The 22,652-nt window shown below is 44.1% G+C and overlaps 1 protein-coding gene across 5 annotated transcripts; it reads left to right on the forward strand.

Moving 5' to 3' along the window:
• The first annotated feature begins 80 nt into the window (after nucleotides 1-80).
• Nucleotides 81-21,970, forward strand: srpk2 (SRSF protein kinase 2). Of its 5 annotated transcripts, none has more exons than XM_051915658.1 (16): nucleotides 81-220; nucleotides 425-491; nucleotides 11,665-11,828; nucleotides 13,643-13,751; nucleotides 14,538-14,625; nucleotides 14,741-14,828; nucleotides 14,905-15,011; nucleotides 15,323-15,488; nucleotides 15,583-15,608; nucleotides 16,044-16,308; nucleotides 17,038-17,814; nucleotides 17,902-18,005; nucleotides 18,092-18,199; nucleotides 18,274-18,343; nucleotides 19,115-19,207; nucleotides 20,171-21,970. In XM_051915658.1, exons 1-16 carry the CDS (start codon nucleotides 205-207, stop codon nucleotides 20,353-20,355), a joined length of 2,433 nt encoding a protein of 810 aa, XP_051771618.1. In that variant the 5' UTR covers nucleotides 81-204; the 3' UTR covers nucleotides 20,356-21,970. The 5 variants fall into 5 exon arrangements, with proteins under 5 accessions (XP_051771618.1, XP_051771635.1, XP_051771607.1 ...); XM_051915647.1 differs by lacking the exon at nucleotides 19,115-19,207 and adding an exon at nucleotides 19,717-19,809 and having other exon boundaries at nucleotides 82-220; XM_051915675.1 differs by lacking the exon at nucleotides 19,115-19,207.
• Nucleotides 21,971-22,652: the final 682 nt, after the last annotated feature.

Here is a 22,652-nt window from a genome sequence, read left to right on the forward strand (position 1 = left end):
ATATATTCGTTTTCGTTAACGCCCACTTACCAACGTCTTCCTTTCATCCAATCGGTTAGGCCTGCTACGCGAACGTCTCTATGATGCGTCATTAATACTCATGAGCGTGATTGCCCGTGCGCGGCCACGTAGACGCCTGAACGCGCGTCGGCAGAGGTAACGCGCAGGAAAGAGGAGAGAGATCCCGGCTTGAGGAACAACATCATGAGCTCTAGAAAGGGTGAGATACATCAATCCCTATCTAGTACACACTACATTCCCATCAGCGCTCATTTTCACTTATATATACACAGATAGATGCCCACAGAGCTTTTGTTTATATTGTTTATATGAGCGATGCTTCTGTCAATGATGTGTGTCTTCTGCTCGGTTCGGTTCGGTTCGGTCCGGTCCGGTCCGTGTCTCCCCCGGTTCTCCGCTCCAGTGTTGGCCATTCAAGCGCGGAAGAGGAGGCCGAAAGGAAAGAAGGATAAGACGGGTCACCATCGCAGGTAAGGAGGGCGTGTGTGTGTGTGTGTGTGTGTGTGTGTGTGCGTGCACGCGCGCGCTCGATCCCTCGCGCTCAGCTCGTGAAGCGAGGTCAGTTACTAATGGCAACGGCGCGGGTCGCACCCCTTCCTAGTGTTTACGCTGTTATGTAACTTTGTTGATAATTTATCACCAGGGGACACAAGTTAATGAAGGCAAATCCTTCAACATGACCATAAATATCATCATTCACCATCATAATCACTAATATCAGCAGCAACAGCTGTTTGTTTGTGTGTGTGTGTGTGTGTATTGTGGTTGGCTTCGGTCATGTCTGTCATAGCTATAGTTGTGTGTCTTTATGTTGTATTTTACACACACACACAGTTGTTGAAACACAAGGGTTTGTTGAAGTGTATTGGTAGATTTAAAGTAGATTTAAAGACAGAAACTGATCTGTTCTAATTACTGATTCCTGAGTTTATACGAATATACACTAAATAACACAGACATGCAAACAAGAAGATATATGCATAAACTGATGCATATTTCAGCATTATTTACTGATAAACCACTGAATTCATCATTAAACCTTGTCATCCAGTGGACCGATACATATTCACACGTTATATCTGTAATATTTCCTCGTGTGCTCTCAGACGGTTGTGTCACATTTACAGTCTTTAAACTCAATTTATTCAACACAAGTACCTTCTGCGCTGCTCACGTGACCGTTGTTGTTGTTTCGTCTTCTGTTGATCTGATTGGTGTTTTTTGTCTAAAATAAGGCCAGAAAATGAGTTATGGAGGTAAACAATAGCAGGCTAAACTTCTCCTGAGGTTCATGGGAGATCTTAGCAACTACTGTTTCTGTGTTCCTGTGTGCTTCAGCAGCAAAAGAAAAAATCTGTTTCCAAAAGAGGGAAGAAATAGAGATATGGATTATGGCAGTCAGTCTCAAAGCAGATCTTCATCTTCATCTGCTTCCTCTCCTCACCGAGGTCCTCGTCCATGAACGAGATGTTATACTGGTACATGCAGTTCGCTGGTGAACAAATAGATTTTGCTCACTTAAAAGATTTGTTCACTAATGATTTGTCACTAGGTTAAATCAGAACAGTGTTCACTCTTCTTCTTTCAGCACTGGTCATGTCCAAATCTCTTGCAGATTTGTGGTCTGTGTACTAGTCTTGTCAAAAGTACCGGTATTTTGGTACTGAAATGTTAAAAATGTGAAGATACCAGCATTTCCCTCTAGCATTTTGAGCGGATTCTTAAACACCTCTGATTGGCCATTGTGTTCACATGTTCAACAGATATGTCTGTGATTGGCTACAGTGATCAACGCTTTAAAAACATGTTGTAAATAGACATCTGTGGTCTTCACCGAGCGTTTACACAGATACGTGAGTTTGAATATCTGCTAATCCGTAAAATATCCGCTGATAGACGCCTATTTTCAAACGCTCCCGTTTGTGTCTGTGTAAGCGTGTGTAGCCAATCACAGACATATCTGTTGAACTCGTGAACGCAATGGCCAATCAGAGGTGTTTAAGAATCCACACAAAATGCTAGGGGGAAATGCTGGTATCTTCACATTTTTAACAGTTCAGTACTGACTTGGTACGGAAGTACCGGTACTTTTGACAAGACAGCAGTGTGCCAGCAGAGGTTCGAAACACCCTTGCAGCACCACCTACTGGAGAATGACGAGCACAGACTGAATGATCAGTGCAGAAACATGCTGTCTCTCTGTGTCTGTCTCTCTCTCTCTGTCTCTTTCTCTCTCTCTGTCTCTTTCTCTCTGTCTCTCTCTCTCTGTCTGCCTCTCTCTCTCTCTCTCTCTCTCTCTCTGTCTGGTTCATTTGTGGTATTTGGCGATCATCGTTAAATGACTGTGAAACTGTTCAGGTGTTTTCCTCGAGTTTGATGTGACTGTCAGAGGAACAGCTGGATCATGTGAACTGATTTCATGAATGGTCTCTTGGGCAGCAGCAGCGCCGTCTCACTCCACGCTCCACACCGCGAGATATTTTGTGATCGTTTTCACGCAGCATCTACTGTCAGTCTACATTGATTCTTTGAGGTTGTAGGTTTTCTCACCTAAACAGCTTTCATGTATGTTTGATGATTAATCATTTGTGTCATTTGAATCAAATGCTTTCTGTGTTGATGAAAGATGTGATGAGAATCTGACCTCTGCTCTGGACAGTGTGTGTCGTGATGAAGTCCAGTAGTTTATACTGCAGAATAACCTTCACTCAGATGCGTGTGTAATTATCGGGATGGAGTCTGTCTCCATCTTTAGAGATGATGGCTGTTATCAGGCCTTGATTCCAGATCAATCAAGGTTTAAGGTTTGGTTTAATATCCCATCAAGTCCTGACACTTTATTTGTTTTAAGTTCATTAAACTGTGTTTTTGAATGGGTTGCCCATATTTTTCCATGTTGTATGGCCAATTCTTTCTGATTATTAATTTTTTGTTAAGGTTGTTTTTCTCTGTTTCTCTGTATTATTCAGTTTGCTGTGTTTCTGTTTTTTTTTTTTTTACAATTAACATGGTAATCTTGATCAATGGATTTATGATTTTGCCCAGTTTTTTTCTCACATGTATAATAATATTTTTCCCACTGGACTGATGTCTTTGGCGTGAGAGGAAAGCAATCTGAGAGCGGATGTGTGTCGATCTCTGCTGGTCTTTGTGTTTGTCCTGTGGAGACACACAGTGATCATGTGATTGAGACATGAAGGATCTGCGTCTGTTATCATGTGATCTACTGTAGATGGAGTTTTGTCCAGGATGTTCTGCTTGACTTCAGTTCATGTGTGTTCAGTGAAGGCTGTGCTGCTTCAGACCAGCAGGTGGCGCCGATCCCCTTCAGACACTGCAACAGAATATACGGCGTCTTTCTATTGGGTGAACAACACGTTTACATGTCCAGAGAAGTGCAGATCCCAGAACAGATCCTTCACCATCACACCAGGCCATAAATTCACTTCACAATCACAATACATATCGTTTCAAAGCAGCTTTACAGAGAACGCATGTCAACATTACAATCTAGAGTGATCTGTTATCAGAGGAGACTGTCCAAATTATATAATTTCAGAAATGTACATATACAAATCACACAGTTAGCTAACAATATATTAATTTAAGCAATGTATTAATTTAAAGGGTTAGTTCACCCAAAAATAAAAATAATGTCATTAATTACTCACCCTCATGCCGTTCCACACCCGTAAGACCTTCATTCATCTTCAGAACACAAATTGAGATATTTTTGTTGAAATCCGATGGCTCAGTGAGGCCTGCATAGCCAGCAATGACATTTCCTCTCTCAAGATCCATAAAGGCACTAAAAACATATTTAAATCAGTTCATGTGAGTACAGTGGTTCTACCTTAATATTATAAAGCGACAAGAATATTTTTGTGCGCCAAAAAAACAAAATAACGACTTTTCAACAATATAGTGATGGGCTGATTTAAAAACGCTGCTTCGGAGCTTTGCGAATCGAATCAGTGACTCAAAGTCATGTGATTTCAGCAGTTTAGCCGTTTGATAGGAGATCCGAGTCACTGATTTGATTCGTAACACTCCGAAGCAGTGTTTTGAAATCAGCCCATCACTATATTGTTGAAAAGTTGTTATTTTGTTTTTTTGGCGCACAAAAATATTCTTGTCGCTTTATAATATTAAGGTAGAACTACTGAACTCACATGAACTGATTTAAATATGTTTATAATACCTGGATCTTGAGAGAGTAAATATCATTGCTGTGAATGCAGGCCTCACTGAGCCATCGGATTTAATCAAAAATATCTTAATTTGTGTTCTGAAGATGAATGAAGGCCTTACGGGTGTGGAACGACATGAGGGTGAGTAATAAATGACATTATTTTCATTTTTGGGTGAACTAACCCTTTAAGGCAGAAACAAAGAGCTCATGGAAATAATGAATACATGTTAACAATGATTAGGATATATAGGAAGATTTGCATTGTTGCATGTTGATCCAGAGTTTGCGTCTTCTGAAGTTCTCGCAGGAGTTGGCGCCGTCTCTTCAAAAGTGTTGGTCATCTGAGGTCTTCTTAAGAGGCTGGATCCAAACTGGAGCTGATGTACTCTCTAGTCACCTCAGGACGGGCGTCCCGAGATGAAACAGAAAAGCAAATGGAGAATAATTAGCATAGCTGCTGTTCATAGCATTAAGCAAAGATAGTCATGTGCAATTGATCTGATATGAGATGCATTATGTGAAAGCTTGGGTAAAGAGATGTGTCTTTAATCTAGATTTAAACTGGGTGAGCGAGTCTGAGCCCCGAACATTATCAGGAAGGCTATTCCAGAGTTTAGGAGCCAAATGTGAAAACGCTCTCCCTCCTTTAGAGGACTTAGATATCCTAGGTACAACCAGAAGTCCAGAGTTTTGTGATCTTAAAGAGCGTGAAGGATTGTAGGGCGATAGAAGATCGGTTAAGTACACAGGAGCTAAACCATTTAGAGCCTTATAGGTCATTAGCAGTACTTTATAATCGATACGGAACTTAATAGGTAACCAGTGAAGAGATGATAAAATTGGTGTTATATGATCATATTTTCTTGACCTGGTAAGAACTCTAGCAGCTGCATTTTGAACTAATTGTAGCTTGTTTATTGAGGAAGCAGAACAACCAGATAGTAATGCATTACAGTAATCTAGTCTAGACGTCATGAAAGCATGAACTAACTTTTCTGCATCAGAAACTGATAACATATTCCGTATCTTAGCAATGTTTCTGAGGTGGAAGAAGGCTGTTTTTGTAACATATGAAATATGATTTTCAAAGGACAAGTTGCTGTCTAATATAACACCCAGGTCTTTAACTGTCGAGGATGGAGTAACAGTACATCCTTCTAAATGCAAATTGTAGTCTGAGAGATTCTGTGTACAGGTTTTTGGCCCAATAAGTAATACTTCAGTCTTATCTGAATTTAATAGAAGAAAATTACTGGTCATCCAATGTTTTACTTCTTTAACACACGCTGTCAGATTGGATAATTTAGAGATTTCATCTGGTCTTTATGAAATAAATAACTGATCCTAAGAATAACTGATAATAAGATCCTTGAGGCACTCCATAATTTACTGACGTTATCTTAGATTTTTCCCCGTTTAAATAGACAAAATTGTGATGGTCTGACAGGTACAACCTAAACCACCGTAATGCCTGTCCCTGGATACCAGTGTAATTCTGTAGTCGATCTAGGAGTATTTTATGATCTATAGTGTCGAACGCAGCACTGAGATCAAGTAACACTAGTATTGAGATACAGCCTTGGTCAGAAGCTAGAAGTAAGTCATTTGTAATTTTAACAAGTGCAGGTTCTGTGCTATGATGAGGCCTGAATTTTTCATAGATAACATTTTTTTTGCAAGAAGGAGCACATCTACTTCACTCCAAGAGGGTCTAGAACGCAATAAAGGCACAAATCTCAAAATCCTGTGAGAGTCTTTAGATTCGTCCTGTATTCTGTTGTCTTGTATTGAGCTGTTGTGTTGCGCCTGGTTTAGAGCCGTGACCTCCGCAGACATTGAGGAGATATCGTATCAGATATGATCACATTCAGCCCTCTGTATCTGACAGTCTTGATGCTGCTGTTTGTTGTTCGGATGACAAAAGGTTTAAAAAGTTAAGCTGCTCTGCGCTTGTCAATGTCAAAATCATGTAGACAACCAATCAAATCCAAGTAGGCGGGGCTTTACTGTTCACAGAATCCGAGCGAAAACTCCAGCGCGCCGCTTCAGTTTGAACGGTAAAAGAGTGTGAGGTAGACAGTACGCCTGACAGTAATATCCAGAGATACAAAACTGCTTTATTTATTATTTATTTATTCACATTTGGCTGTTTTGAATTGAAAATAGAGCAGCATAAGTTTGGTTGTCGATCTGATTTATTTTACTTTAAACAGCCAGAGCTGTTTTTGTGTTTGTTTGTGTGTGAAACTGATGCTCTCATCACAGCGATGACCCAAATAATGCAGGACAACAACCATAAACACACGGAGAGGACGAGTGTGTGTCACCTGAGCAGAGACTGATGACTTACTGTGTGATCAGTGCTGGATCAGAGCATGTCCGATCACACAACACACACACACACACACACTCACACTGACACACAACACACACACACCGTGATGTCGGAGGATCCACTGCACTTCCTGTGACGTGCAACAACAGGCTGGAAGAAACCGGCCTGGTTGCCATGGCAACCGTCAAATTGTGATTAGCTAAAGAAGAGCAGAAAGGATGAAGCGTCACACAAACATATGGAGACAGAATGATGCTGTGGGGATGCGGCTCCATCCGTCTCTGTTTCTCACTGATATTTTAGGGGTCAGAATTGAGGCTGCTTGAAGCAGCTATCTTTACATGGCCTACTTCCACAGACACACAGAGAGAGAGAGAGAGAGTGAGTGTGTGTGTGTGTGTTCTTGTATACATGGTTTGTGAGGACACAAATGTGTCCTCGTGAACCAAATAGCTTTAAAAACATACTAAACAATGTTTTATTAAAAATGTAAAAATGCAGACAGTTTTCTGTGATGGGTAGGGTTAGGGGTAGTGTAGGGAGAGAGAAAATACGGTTTACAGTATAAAAACCATTACGCCTATAGAATGTCCTCACTAAGATAGCAAAACTAACCTGTGTGTGTGTGTGTTTTGGTCCAATGCTGTAAATATTATCTGCTGCACCAGTTTTCTTCATGTAAGGTTGATACTGTAAACTGCACTGGAGCGGTTCGTGTCGATTAAGCAGAAGTTCATTTGATCTTTAATTCATTTGTTTGCCATTAAGCAGGCCTGAGCAAAAGTTTAACTCCAACCCTGACCAAAATCACCTGCCTGTGTCTTTCTACTAATCCTGAAGACTGTGATTAGCTTGTTCAGGTGTTTGATCAGGGTTAGAGCTGAGCTCTGCAGGACACTGGATGTCGAGGGCTAGAGAGAGACAGACAGACAGAGAGACAGAGAAAGAGATAGAGAGACAGACAGGTCACTGGAGGCCTTTACCATCATAAGGTCCTTTAATATGCCTGTCTGTCTGTCTGTCTGTCTCTGAGCTCACTCACCGAGAAACAACCCCATCTGCTGTAAATACAGACAGACAGACAGAAGACGAGAGGAGAGAATGAAGAAAGGAAACCAGCAGCAGCTTGAGAAAGAGAGCAGCTGTAAAATGGGGGAGAGAGAGAGAGAGAGAGAGAGCGTTGCCCTGAGATACAGGATGTCGTAACAGTCGGAGCGCTGGACTGTGGGAGGGGAGCATAGAGACGGAGAGAGAGAGAGACGGCTGTTGTTTGAGCTCAGATCCCCCCGCCGCTCTCTCTCAGTGGTGTCGCCCGCTGCGCGCACAGATCTGTTATTGTGCAGCGCTGCAGAAGACCGAGAGACAGACAGTGTGTGGGAGCTGCGCTTTCTCATCGTCATTCAGGAAACGACGGCGGTGGGGGACGAGCGCGAGCCACCGCAGGAACAACAACAGACAGGGCGGGCGGCAGCGGTGCTGAGACGTTCCTCACGTCCGCCGCTCTCCGCATCCCCCGTCTCAGAGCCTGTGTCCTCCATCCTTTATTTTCCTCCAAGGAAGAGGAGAAGAGAGGAGGAGGAGGAAGAGCGCCCCCTCCCCTCGCGGCCAGCAGAACGCTCCGGAAAGACAGAGAGAGAGAGAAAGAGAGAGAGAGAGAGAGAGTGTTTTATTCGTCCCTGGTCCTGCTCCGTTCTTCTCTCGGGAGCGAGCGGCTTGCCCATGTCCGTCAACTCAGAAAAATCCTCTTCCCCAGAAAGGTATCGCGTCTCGACACATCATCTCCTCATCTACCTGTCTGTCCTCCGTCTCATCCTCATCTGTCTCTCTCTCTCTCTGTCTGTGTCCTCCTGTTGTGTGTTTGTGTTTGCCTGATATTGAATGCAAACACAGAGAAGTGCTATAATATATTTAATACTGTACACACACACACACACACAAACACACGATGGTCTCAATTTTGTATGCAGTTCTGCATGAGCTTATAGACACAATATTTGGTGTCAGAGCATCACAAACGCTGTCAGATACGTGAGCCGGACTCTATTGATTTGATGTAGTTGGAGCTGTTTTCTTTTGTGCAGCATCAACGCTACACATTGCGCCGTGTGTCATCACACTGTTATATAGGGCATCAGAACCAGAGCAGAACCCGAGCGCCGGGCTGAGGATTCATGGTGATTTTGCAGGACAGAAATTCCTTCCTGAATGGATTCTTTATAAAGACATGGAGAGAATTTAAGCCAAATTAACATCCAGTAAACACCCACAAGTGCTGTGACTGTTAGCGTCACATGACGCGCACATGCAGACACATCTCTGATCAGTGTGAACGTACATGTGGAGTCTCCATATGAACTGCTGGATGTGGGATTGTGCCGTCTGCGCAGCCGACGTGCCCTGAATGCATTTCAGATGCTGTATATTCATGAGCGAGGACGGTGTGTGATGTAAAAATGATTCACAGTGAGTCTGATGGACAGACAGACAGATGTACAGTAGATTAATGTTTCCTGCAGAGCCACAGAGATCTCAGAGATGTTTGCCTTCACTAAATGATGTGAATCTTGAACCTGCAAAGGTTTTCAGAGGTCATTTGAGCGAATATGAGTGTCCTCTACAGTAGACCCATGTGACTCAGAGGCATAATGTAGGACAGGACAGGCAAATTCTTCTCCAAAAGGACCTGCCTGAAACCAACCGGTCATGGAAAACTGACCCATCAAACAGTCGATTGACCTCGGATAATCAGGTGTGAAGCAGGCTGTGGTAGTCGGGACAGTCAGTGAGCGTTCTCTGTCTCGACGTGCCGATTTGTTGAGGAGCAGAGAGACGTCATCATGACAGATCTGTCTGGGAACAGAAGACCCGAGTGCCACAGACAGGTTAGCAGTGTAGTCACATGATGTGGGTCGTACACAACAACAGACACAGCGGAGCTGGGATGTTTGTGTTGTTTACTCAACTGCTCAGACCTGCTGACTGAAATTAATATCTGCTCGTGGATCTCTGCTTCAGTTTCTGATGAGTGTCTCTCTATCAAACTTTGTCTCATCCAGCAACAGAGTCACTCGTAGCAGCCCGTTATATTGTGAACATGCCTTTGTTTTCGAGGCAAAGTTAGCCGGTCTGACCAGAGCTTTCCAGATGTGAGACACGTCAGACGGTCAGTGAACAGACTGTGGTCAGCTGTTTGACACTCACACTCAGGCTAGATATCCAGTGTTTATGCCAACAGTTAATGTAATACTAACAATGTGATGATATTCAGTCAGGTCAGCGTTCAAGACTGTTTTCAGTCCAGTCCAGCGTAACCTCACACTAAATCTACCAACAAAATCTGAGATGATTTCAGAAAACATACCTTTATAGCAGGAGTGTCCAGTCCCGCTCCTGCAGAGTTCAGATCTGAGCCCAGTTAAACACCTGAACAGCTGATCAATCTCTCTCACTCCAGGCTCCTCCAGCGGGTGTTGAGGTGAGCGGGATCTGAACTGAGTTTGGACACCCCTGCCTCAGAGAATCTACCAATGTTTTTTTCTGGTTTTGTTTTTCCCAGTGTAGGCCACAGATATCCGGAGTGATCACCTGGATCAGGAAGATCACTAATAACTGTGTGTGGTTTAGTACAGCAGTGTGAACCGTGACTATATGAGAGTCATCAGTCTTCTGAATCAACTTTCTGTCTCTCTGACGGCTGTTCGTCTCGTGTCATGTGATACCTGTTAGTGGAAATGACACCAGCTCACAAAGGCGGTCCTGACAGGTGTGTGTGTGTGTGTGTGTGTGTGTGTGTGTGTGTGTGTGTGAGAGAGTGTGTTTGTGTGCATGAATGTGTGTGTACTTGTACAGCTGTCTTTGTGAGGACCGGTTTGAGTTTTAGACCAGAGAGTAAAGTGAGGACATTTTGTCCGGTCCTCACTTTCTGAGAGCCCTTTACAGGCCTGTTTGAGGGTCAAGACTTGGTTTTAGGGATCAGGTTATAATTGGGTGAAGGGTCGGTTTAGGGTTAGGGTTTGGGTTAGGTGCTTAGTTGTGATGGGTAGGGTTAGAGATGTACAAGAGTGAGTGAGTGTGTGTGTGTGTGTGTGTGTGTGTGTGTGTGAGTGAATGTGAGTGTGTGTGTGTTACTGTCAGTCTGTGTTAGTGTGTTTTTCTGCAGGTATCGATACACCAGTAGGGTTACGGTTAGGGTTACACTACCCTCTTGTTTATTAAAATATATAATGAACTAGAAGTGTTTATTTTAATAGTTGTCAATGATTAAGGGTGTTTTCACACATTTCAGGGGTTCTTTTAAAGAGGATTCAAGTGTGAAAACAGCCTAATTGAACTCTTCAGTGAGGATTTTTGACCTTTATTGCAGTTAGAATCATTTCGGTGTGAATCGCTCGTGTTTCCTCATCAGTTATATTGACGTCTGTGCTATCTAGACATCAGCGTCTGCCGCTGGAAAACATCTACTGCTGAGATGATTGTGTGTGAGTGTGATTTCTTGACTGCGTGTGAGTTGGTCATGAGATTCCTGGCGTCGCTGTCGTTCCCTGAGCGCTCCGGATAGAGTCAGTCAGACAGAGGACGTTCAGCAGATATCCTCCATCAATATGCATCGCAGTTACTCTCGTTCCAGCAGGACGTTTGGTTTAGCGCTCAGTGCACTGCGATTACGACATCGAGCCAAGCACAGGTAATGTGTGTGTGTGTGTGTGTGTGTGATGAGACGTCAGGTGATGAGGTCCAACCAAGATTTAATCAGACACATGACAACTCTGCATATTGAAGCCTTAAAGGTACAGTGCTAAAACAGCCTGTTTAAGACTGAAATCTCTCAGTGTGTTTTGTGGACTCGTTCGACACACGATGGTCAGAATGTGACGCCCCGCCTGTGAATGTGTTTGAGGGGTGTGAATGGAGACTCTGAACTAAATTTGTTCCTCTTTAGCTGAGTGAACGTTAGTGTCTGCATGTGTTTTATTCTTAAAGAATGAATTTTATGTCAAGCTGGAGTCTAGATTCGTGTCTGTAGTTTCTATGGCAACAGGATGAAGGTGTTCTGTGCGCTTTGAGACAGGGTCTGACCGCTGTGTGTGTGTGTGTGTGTCTGTGTGTGTTCCTGTAGGCCCGACACACAGAAGGTTCCATCCACTCCTCCTCCTCCTCCTCCTCCTCCTCCTCCTCCTCCACCACCCCCCCCACCCGAGCCCGTGGCCCCGCCGGAGCCGGAGGAGGAGATTCTGGGCTCTGATGATGAAGAGCAGGAGGATCCGGCCGACTACTGCAAAGGTAACACACACATCTCTGTCCGTCCGTCAGGAGAGTCTCCCGCAGAGTCTGACACTGACATGATTTATGCCTCATTATGCGCAGGGATACATGTATTTGAAATATGAAATACTACTTTGTATTTTGTATTTCAAAGCTTTTAAAAAAACTAAATGTAATTTGTATTTAAATACACACATAAGATCCAGTCACCCTCTTTATTAGGCTGCTGATTTCCTGTATCAACTCGTTCAGACCCCGAACGCTCATGCAGTGAGCTGCAGCCGTACGACTCCATGTAGGAATGGGTGAGCAAATTATCTGCGTTAATAAGATGAGGATGTCATGATCGATTCTACTTGTTGATTACGATCATTCAGATTTGACTTCAGTTATCATGAAGGAATAAAAGAGCACTGGCACAGGGAAAACAGTGTTAGCCATGTGTTGGAATTGATAGTTCATCTGTTGTTGGTTTTATCAACTAGCTAGTCAAATGTGTTTACAGTTTGCTAGGACTGGGTGATATGATATAAGCTTATTTTTTTTAATGTTGTTTATATATCACGGTATGCAAATCTATCCGTGCAGCTTTTAGTGGGCAGGAGTTATTGACACGTTAGAGCGATAAAGAAACCTGAACGAATGAGTAATAGAGCTGGACACGCTTAATGATAAAATGAGTCTTTAAAGGGGACCAATTCTGCCCCTCTTTACAAGATGTAGTCTCTGGTGTCCCCAGAATGTGTCTGTGAAGTTTCAGCTCAAAATACCCCACAGATCATTTATTATATCATGATGTAAATGGCCATTTTTGAGTGGAAGGAAAAACTGTTTTCATGCTTGTGTGAAAATGAGCTGCTGCTCCCCGCCCACTTTCCAGAAGTTAAAATTTCCGTTAAAATTTTTGCTGTGGTATCTAAACTGGTATTGAGAATTATGAAATTTGACTGTTATCTAAAATTTTGGTATCGTAACAACAACCTTATTTCCAGAAAAAAATCATGATATATATTGTTACTGTGAAAATTACTCATATCTTGATATACAATTTTGGTTATTTGCCCATCCCTACTCCTTCCCACAGTTTTACACATGATTTATTTAGCAGTGTTCACCGCAAGTAATAGGCTGCAGTGTCACCTGGTCAGAAGTAGGAATGGCGCACAGACGAAAAGCAGTCTTTTTGAACAGCTGGTGGTACAGTAGGTGAAATGAAAACAAAAGTTTCTAAGCAGTTCTACGCACCAAAATGTTCTTTGCATTCAGAATAGATCCAGATTTCAGCCCAATAGTGATGCGTCGCTGAATGGCCAATTTCACACGTATTTTCAAAATTTGCATTTAAATAGATATTTTTTTCACACTTTTATTTGATAAATTTCAACCGAGGTATAACATTTTTATTTTGAATACATTTTCATGCATTTATGCCCATCTCTGGTTATTCGCAGGGGTACGAGTTTCCAGCCTCAAGTTGTTTTTCTGTCATCATTGAATGTGAAATGTTGAGAGAAATAACAAATAAGTTTATTATTTTGGGTAGTAGAAATAGTTCTCATTTGTCATCATCTCTGCTTGAGTGGTAATGTAGTTACGGTGGTATAGAGACAGAAACAATACAGTGTGAAAGAAACCTGTGCTGGAAAAGGTGGAATCAACTCAGCCGACTGAATCAGGGGTCAAAACAGACTCTTAATAACCCTAAGTGCTGTTTGAGGACACCAGCCGTACAGTTGAGCTCTTCTTTACTTCAAGCTGAAGAAACATTAGCCGGATTCTCCTGTTTCTGCATGTAGCATCAGTCGACTGTATCGTCTTTCTCTGTGCTGCAGGAGGATACCATCCCGTCAAGATAGGGGACCTTTTCAACGGCAGATACCATGTGATCCGGAAGCTGGGCTGGGGTCACTTCTCCACCGTCTGGCTGTGCTGGGATATTCAGTGAGTAACGCCAGACTTTATATACACAAAGTCGTGCACTCCTGTTACTTATGAATGGGAGAAAGTGCAACGCTCAATATGGCGGAATAAATCCCGCCTTCTAAATAAAAGAGCCAATCGCTGATTGGTAAAGACATCGCATCACTGCGATCAGTCATGTTCAGAGATGCTTACTTATGACTGCACATGCGCATTGGCTGGACCAACCTGAAAAACAAGCTTTTTAACGCTATTTGAGAACCAACATATTTGATACAGTTGTCAAATTTCGTTGGCGATTTTAAATATGAAATTTAATCGTAAGCTTGGTGAACATCTTTGGAGAATTTAATGTTTCCCTGTTCAAAGAGATACGAGCTGCACTCGCATGACTGAAACCGCCGAGAGGCGCTTCAAAGATGGCCGCCGAGTCAAATGACTTGCCTTAAAGGGACTTTGGTAACACGTCACCAGTGCTGCCAATGCAGTGTGTGTGTGTGTGTGTTTGTGAGTGTGTGCGTGTGAGTGTAAGTGTGTGTGTATGTGTGTGTGTGTGTGTGTGTGTGTGTCTGTGTGTGTGTGCGTTTGTGAGTGTGTGTGTCTGTGTGTCTGTGTGTGAGTGTGTGTGTGTGTGTGTGTGTGTCTGTGTGTGTGTGTGTGTGTGTGTCTGTGTGTGTGTCTGTGTGTGTGTCTGTGTGTGTGTCTGTGTGTGTGTCTGTGTGTGTGTGTGTGTGTGTCTGTGTGTCTGTCTGTGTGTCTGTCTGTGTTTGTGTCTGAGTAAAACCCATGTTTGTGTGTGTTTATCAGAGCAAAGCGTTTTGTTGCAATGAAGGTCGTGAAGAGCGCACAGCACTACACAGAGACGGCACTGGATGAAATTAAATTACTCCGATGTGTGAGTATCTACTACTACACACACTCACACACGGATGTGACGTGATCACTGGATTCAGACGTGCTTTGATTCCTTCCTTCACACACGTGTCTCTCTCTCTCTGTCTGTCTCTCAGGTGCGTGAGACGGATCCTGATGATCCTAATAAGGACATGGTTGTTCAACTCATAGACGACTTCAAGATCTCAGGGGTGAACGGGATTCGTATCCTCACAGTCTGTGTGTGTGTTGTCTTCAGATGTGTGTGTCAGTTGTCGTTTTCTTTAACTCTGGTTCTCAGATGTGTGTATGGTGTTTGAAGTTCTCGGTCATCATTTGCTCAAGTGGATCATCAAGTCTAATTATCAGGGTTTGCCGTTACCCTGCGTCAAGAGCATCATTAGACAGGTAATCACACTCACACTTCCCTCACTGACCCAAACTAACCCAAACAGCGTTCTGACCACATGTCTCCGGCATCGAGTGAAAGTACTTCATGAAACAACAGAATCAGAATGTATTTGATGCTTCATATTCAGCTGGGTGGAGATTTAATTTGAGCCAATAAGATTTCACTGTGGGCGGAGCTACGAGAACATCAGAAACAAACGCAAGTGACAGACTTTGTCTTGTGTGTGGCAGTTAGGACAGTTACTTTGGTTAACATTATTGACTAGACTTCAGTCAGGTGATCTGACGTGTTTGTGGTGTTGATGCAGGTTCTGCAGGGGCTGGATTACCTTCACAGCAAGTGTAAGATCATCCACACAGACATCAAGCCGGAGAACATCCTCATGTGTGTGGATGACGCCTTCGTGCGCAGGATGGCGGTCGAGGCCACAGAGTGGCAGAAAGCAGGAGCGCCGCCGCCGTCAGGATCCGCTGGTATTCCTCTGTTTCATCCCTGATTTCTGTCATCTGTACAAACATGATGAATGTGACACGGACCTTCTGACTCTGTGTATCTGTTTGTTTGCAGTCAGCACGGCTCCTCAACTCAAACAGGTCAGTGACAAACTGCGGTTCACACACACACAGCTGTTTTACATCAGACTGCAGTTTGCTGTGTAGTTGTACATATTACATACAGGAACATTTACTGAAGAAACCTTTAGTTACACTGACTGTTCAACTCTGATTTGTAGGCATTTGTGATGTTCATTGGTTTCATTTTTTGTAGTCTGAACCGCATGTAACAAACACATGAAATCCAGTTTTTATAAAACTGAACCAAGCCACATGGCAATGTGAATTTTTATAATTAAAAGAGCATGTCATGTTGGCGCCAGTGTTATACTGAGTGACCAGCTGTACCGGTACTGTAGTAAGTGTAGTGGATGTGTTGATATTGACTGACTGATCATGTGCTGAAAGAGAGGGCCGTCTCTGGTGGAAGTGTGTTTGTTTGAGCTGTTTTCTGTGGTTTGGCGCCTCCTACAGGTGGGGAAGATCTCCAAAAACAAAAAGAAGAAGCTGAAGAAGAAGCAGAAGCGGCAGGCGGAGCTTCTGGAGAGACGTATGCTGGAGATCGAAGCTCTGGAGCGAGAGGCGGAGAAACAGAGAGCGGGCGGAGCCTCAAACTCCGCCCACAGCCCCACCCTGGTGCTGGTGGACAGTGAGGAAGACGAAGAGGATGATGATGCTGATGAGGACGAGGAGGCAGAGGGAGAGAAGGAGCGGCCCGTCAGACTCACCAACCACACATGTGAGTGACCGTCTGCCTGCTCAACTAGACTCTTTGTTTGGAAAAACTACACTTCTGCTGGTGAACAGAACATTTTACCTGCAATATATCATCAATGATCAGTCATAGCTCACATGAAATGTACTCGAACCAGGATCAATTCTTTTTTAACTATTTATTACTGTTCATTATTTGACAAAGGAACAAAAGAGCAGATTCACATCTCACATACATACAGTACATGTACAGTATATAGATGGATACATATCTTCCTGTTAATAAATACAGGGAAGGCATACCAAAGTAACATGAACGAACATGATGAAGGCCAATTGGAGCTTCATCAGGATGTAGCAGTAGCTTATAATAGATGTGGGAACTAACCTGGTAAAAACTGCTGCAGTTTGTGAAATTCGTGCTTCACAAGAGGACGCCTTGCTTCATTATCGTATAATGTGAACATATTCATTGTGTTTGTTTGCTTGTGGAATCAAAGGCCTTCTGTATGTCTGTGTTGGTGGATGCAGTGTGAAGATGGTCTGATCTTCTATAATCAGATCTTCTGAATCTGTTTCTGAATTCATTTCTTCATTGTCTGTTTGTCGTGATGCTGTTTGCGGGTCTCTGAACTGACCGATGGCCTGTCGGATCTGCTGCTGTCTTTCTTTGTTTTTTTGTAGTTCTTCACAATAATGAAGACATAAAGTTTGATTGTGTGTGTTTGTGAGCTGATGTCTCTGTCTCTCTCAGGTGCAGAACCGGATCAGGATCAGCAGGACATTGAGGAGAATGAGGAAGATGGTGACGTCCTGTCCGCTCCCGACTGTCCCACTGAAGAAGAGTCACACACACGCACACACACTCCACCCGGACAGCAGGAGGAGCAGGAAAACTCAGGAGACCATGAAGAGCAGGATGGAAATGAAGATGTGAGAGAGGAAGGGGAGGATAAAGCAGAGGAAGAGGAAACGGAAGCCACGGCCTCACAGAGCGCCAGGGACGAGCCGGAGACACACGAGTGTCCGAACGAGGAAGAAACAGATGCACCGAAAGAGACAGCAGAGAGACAAGAGGATGACGAAGAGGAGGAGGATGAGGATGAAGATGAAGATTATGACGATGATGATGATGATGAGGAGGAGGAGGAGGAGGAGGAGGCAGACGATGAAGGCCAAGAGCACAATGACACCTCTAAAACCAACGGTCACGTGATCATGGGTACGCAGGAGCATCTGTCGCCGCCAGATCCCAGCGTGCCGCAGTCCTCACCGCTCCTCTGCCCTCTGGTGGAATCGGAGATCAGCACGACCGACCGCGACGCTTCCGACGCCTCCTACGAACTTTACAATGGAGAAATGGCCGGACTCACCAACGGAGCGCGGCACCGCGGCACCACACCGCGCTTCCCCGAGCTGCCGCTGGATCCCGCCCCGCCCGACGGCGTGCCAGACGAGGCCCAGGCTCTCAGCACAAACAGCGACCGCAGCCGAACGGTGTCGTCGTCCAGCACCGGAGACACGCCCAAAGGTCAGACGCACTTCACACACACTGACACCACTGCTGTATAATGAGTGAAGGCTAATAAACACACCGCCTGTCTGTCTGTCTGTACAGCGACGAGGCTCCGAGCGGCTGATCTACTGGTGAATCCTCTGGATCCGCGGAACGCAGAAGTTCTGAGAGTCAAAATCGCTGATCTGGGAAATGCATGCTGGGTGGTAAGACAGCGGAAATGTCCATATGATTGTGAATAGGTGAGCTGTGTGCAAATCTTTGTAGATGTGACGTGCGATTGCATTTCCAGCACAAACACTTCACTGAGGACATCCAGACGCGGCAGTACCGCTCTATCGAGGTTCTGATCGGCGCGGGATACAGCACTCCGGCCGACATATGGAGCACAGCCTGCATGGTGAGCGTCACGTCTGCTGTCAGCTGCCTTCATGTCTGTCATTCAGAGCGCTTCATCTCTTCTGTCATCCGCAGGCGTTCGAGTTGGCCACCGGCGACTATCTGTTTGAGCCGCACTCGGGGGAAGACTACTCTCGTGATGAAGGTACGTTCAGCCTGCAGATGTTTGCGCTGCTCAGCAGATGTTCAGAATGGAGTTCAGTTCACGCCGCTGCTGGCGCCTCCTCTAATAACAGAATCTGATTCTCTGACCACTGCGAGTTATACCATCATCTCCACTCGTTTGATTTTTTTTAAAATTGCAAAATATGTACTGGACAGTCAGACAGTCATTATCTTAAAATAAACGGCATCCCTGACGTGAAGAAGAGACCAGCTGACTGGACATTATCACATGACCACTTAATGAATAAATCAATCCATGTGAATGAAAATGATTTTATTATGTGAAGGAAGAGAGTGTGAAACATGAATCTAACACTGAAACAATCAGTTATACAGTTTAGAGTCAGTGGACCACAGAATGACACCAGTGACCAATCACAATCAAGCATTACACAGAGACGGTGATCCGCTGTTACTTCAGCCACTTTCTGAAGTACACATGATGAGGTCATGTGACAGGTGTGCAGTACACTAGTATTCCATTCTGAACATGTCTGATTCTGTCACTCGCTCTGAACTCTGTTAATCTTCTCTCTGTCCTTCACTGTCACTCAAGATGAAGTTTAAATCCCAGCGTATCCGTTAGCATTGATGTGTTTCGCGCTTCATTCAGATGTCAGAACGTGTTTAGAGTGTTTCTAGCTGATACTAAACTCCCGGCTCTTCCGCTTTCTCCCTTCTGGTCTCTTCCTTTCTAATTTCCTGCCACGCTTCCCTCCTTCCCTCCTCTTCCTCTTTCTCTCTCCTGTAGATCATATAGCTCACATCATAGAGCTTCTTGGCTGCATTCCTCGACACTTTGCTCTTTCTGGAAAATATTCCCGGGAGTTCTTCAATCGGAGAGGTAGTGTTAGACTCAGAGGGAGTGACGGATCGAGCGTCCGCCGCACACGCAGACAACACTGCGCTTATATGCCTTGATTTTAAAGAGTCATGAAATGCATTTTCCCTTCTTTATGAGATGTTTTTGGAGGTTAAGTTTTCTTTAACCAAAGAGTTTCAAATATTCGTAGACATGTTCATTTTTCATCCACATTCAAACTCTTTATTTCGATGGCAGAAACAAACGGCCAGAGCTGTGATTGGTGAACTTCAGTTAGTGTTCGGTATGAAACGTGTTTTATTGTAGAGTAACATCTGATCTATGCAGATATCAAGGATATCTGGATTTTCCATTTCATGACCCTTTAACGACAAACGGGTGTCTGAGCCGAACTGTGCTGGTGTTACCCAGACGTCAGTGTGTGTGTGACGGCAGACGCGTCCGTCCGTCCTCCTGCACCGCTGCATGAATAACTGATGTTGTGTGTGTGTGTGTGTGTGTGTGTGTGTGTGTGTGTGTTTGGTGGTCAGACCACATCGCTCTGATTATGGAGTTACTGGGAAAAATCCCCCGCAAGATCATCGCAGCAGGAAAATACAGCCGTGAGTTCTTCTCAAAGAAAGGTAACCGTAACTCTGCAGTGTGACGTCTCCTCCATCAGGATTTACACCTTCAAACCTGGGGGCGGGTCTTACAGTAATAATGTGGGTGGGTCTTACAGTAATAATGAGAGCATGTCTTGCAGTAATAATGGGGGCGTGTCTTGTAGTAATAATGGGGGCGTGTCTTACAGTAATAATGGGGGCGTGTCTTGCAGTAATAATGTGGGCGGGTCATGCAGTAATAATGTGGGCGTGTCTTGCAGTAATAATGTGGGCGGGTCTTGCAGTAATAATGTGGGCGGGTCTTGCAATAATAATGTGGGTGTGTGTTGCAGCAGTGTTTGTCCCTGCAGCAGCTGATCTGGTGTGTCTCTCTCTGCAGGTGAGCTGCGGCACATCACGAAGCTCAAGCCCTGGTCTCTGTTCGACGTGCTGGTGGAAAAATACGGCTGGTCGGCCGAGGATGCTGGTCACTTCACACACTTCCTGTTGCCCATGCTGGAGATGGTGCCAGAGAAACGAGCCTCCGCTTCAGAATGCCTCAACCACCCCTGGCTGAACTCGTAGCACTTTTGTCCTTCAGACTCATTGACGCCCCCCTGCGGCCCTGTCCTGAACTGCAGCCCACCGTCATTAGAGAGGAAGAACCAGAGACGAGGGGCTTCAGAGAGACGAGGGTGGGCTTCAACACACACACACACACACACACACGCGCGCGGGAGAAACAAGCCTGTCTTTACCTGGAGCTTCATTCACCGTCTTCCTCGACCTCATTCAACAGAATTTTACAGACTGAACACAGAAAGTGAGATCATTTCACATTATCTGACAGATAAAAAAAACTTTTATGTGATTCATTCTCATGACATTTTAAGGTGTTTAATTTTAAGAAACGGGACAGGGTTTTGGTAAGGTTTAAAACTTGTAGAACTCAGTTTCTTCTCGAGGCCTTCAGTTAAACTCTTGTGAATGTCCTAGAAAAGCAAACATTCATACAGATGAATTAATTGACAGATTAATATATGTGAGCAGTCAGTAACGGTTCGTCTCAGTGACTGAATTTGAGAGTTACTGTCACAGCAGTGAATGTGTGTGTGTGTGAGTAACACAGACTGCTAGTTGATGTTTCTGACATTCAGGAAGCCCACCTGAGATGCTCTGCATGAAGCCCCGCCTCCTTTCGCCCCACTGTCCAATCAGGTTCTGCAACGGAGCTGTTTACAAACCTCACAGACACACACACACACACACAGACACACACACTGCCTCTGGAAAACATGAATCCAGAAAGAGATGCTTTGGTTTGCGGAGAGACGGATGGATGGACATTTCTGCGTTGAGTTCCTCGACTGGTTTTATGTTTTTATTCAGAGTTTTAAATCTCCCAGTTCCAACGACAACATTCCTGATTCTACAGCGGTGCATCTGCCGCACTTATGACTTTCTGCACTTTCTCTGGCAGGACGGGCGTCCCGTTTTAATGAGGCCGCACTTGTGTTTGTACGTTTTGTTCAGGGAATCTTACTGATGTACAGAGATCCAGCAAACTGTCCAAAAACTCGCAACTGCTTGAGCGCAAGATAAACACACAACGCTGTTAGGAGACACGCATCACGGTGGCGGTCGTCATGGAGACGAGCATTATGGTGGCGGTCGTCATGGAGACGAGCATCATGGCGGCTGTTGTCATGGAGACGAGCATCATGGCGGCTGTTGTCATGGAGACAAGCATCATGGCTTCGGCCGTCATGGAGACGAGCCTGACGCTGCTCTAAATACATCATCATCATCATCACCACAGTTAGTCCAGTTGCCTATTTTCGCAATAAAAGTAGATGGTGAAATATTTTTAAAAATATTTAAATTCATTTAAAAAGAAAAGAAGTTCTCTGATGTTGTGACAGTGACAGAGTTTAGTCGTAATAAGGTGATTGTGTTTTGTCTTTGTTTTTTATTGGTTGTCACTTCCTTCATGACATTGACTCGTGCTGCTCTGTGAGGATCATGTGACAGTCATGAACTTTCTTGGACGTTTTTGCAATAATAGTGATTATGATGATGAATTTTTGCACCGAAAGCCCCTGATGTGTCTCACGCAGCCACGCTGACTGTTCTTCCCAACGTCGACTACTGCGTCCCTTGTTTTTCATCGACAGATTTAATAAAATTGTAAATTATTGGATCACGTTGCCTGAACATTTCCACGATTCTTCTTCTGGTCTGATCTATATTTCAGATAACATTCATATTTCACCTGTCAGGATTACTTGTTTTGAATCTGTTACGGTGCAGTAAAAGTACGTACTGCGCGGATGATGAAGGATGAGATGATGTAAGTCTGTTCGCTGAAATACATCATCATCATCATCATCTGACACTGTTTCCAATGAACGATGGTTTTGGATGCACTTCATGTGTCATTCTCTGTAGTGCACTTTATCATTCTTAAAATATTTAAATATTCCTTGACCTTCTAATTGTGTGTCAGAGGTCATTGTGTAAAAGACTGTAAAGGAAGAGGTGTGACACATGCTAAACGATGAAGCAGTAGTACTAGTAATGCAGTGAAACGACCATCATCATCACCTGAACTCAAGCATCACAAACAGGAATTAATTCAGAAACACTTAATTCAAAGGCACTTTTCAGTACAATCATGTTTAGTTATGAACTGTTGGTGTTCCAGGAGCTTGATCTGTATTGAAGGGTGTGGCTTTTAATGAACTCCACCTGAGATAATGATGCTAACGAAGGTCATTAGCGCAGCAGATTCACAACAGAACAAGCTTTAGTAAAAAAAAAAAAAACCTTTTATAAGGTGATGCCACAAGCTGACCCTCAAAAGGTCACATGTACTTAATATT

This window comes from Ctenopharyngodon idella, chromosome 2, assembly GCF_019924925.1.
Source record: "Ctenopharyngodon idella isolate HZGC_01 chromosome 2, HZGC01, whole genome shotgun sequence".
Taxonomy (NCBI): domain Eukaryota; kingdom Metazoa; phylum Chordata; class Actinopteri; order Cypriniformes; family Xenocyprididae; genus Ctenopharyngodon; species Ctenopharyngodon idella.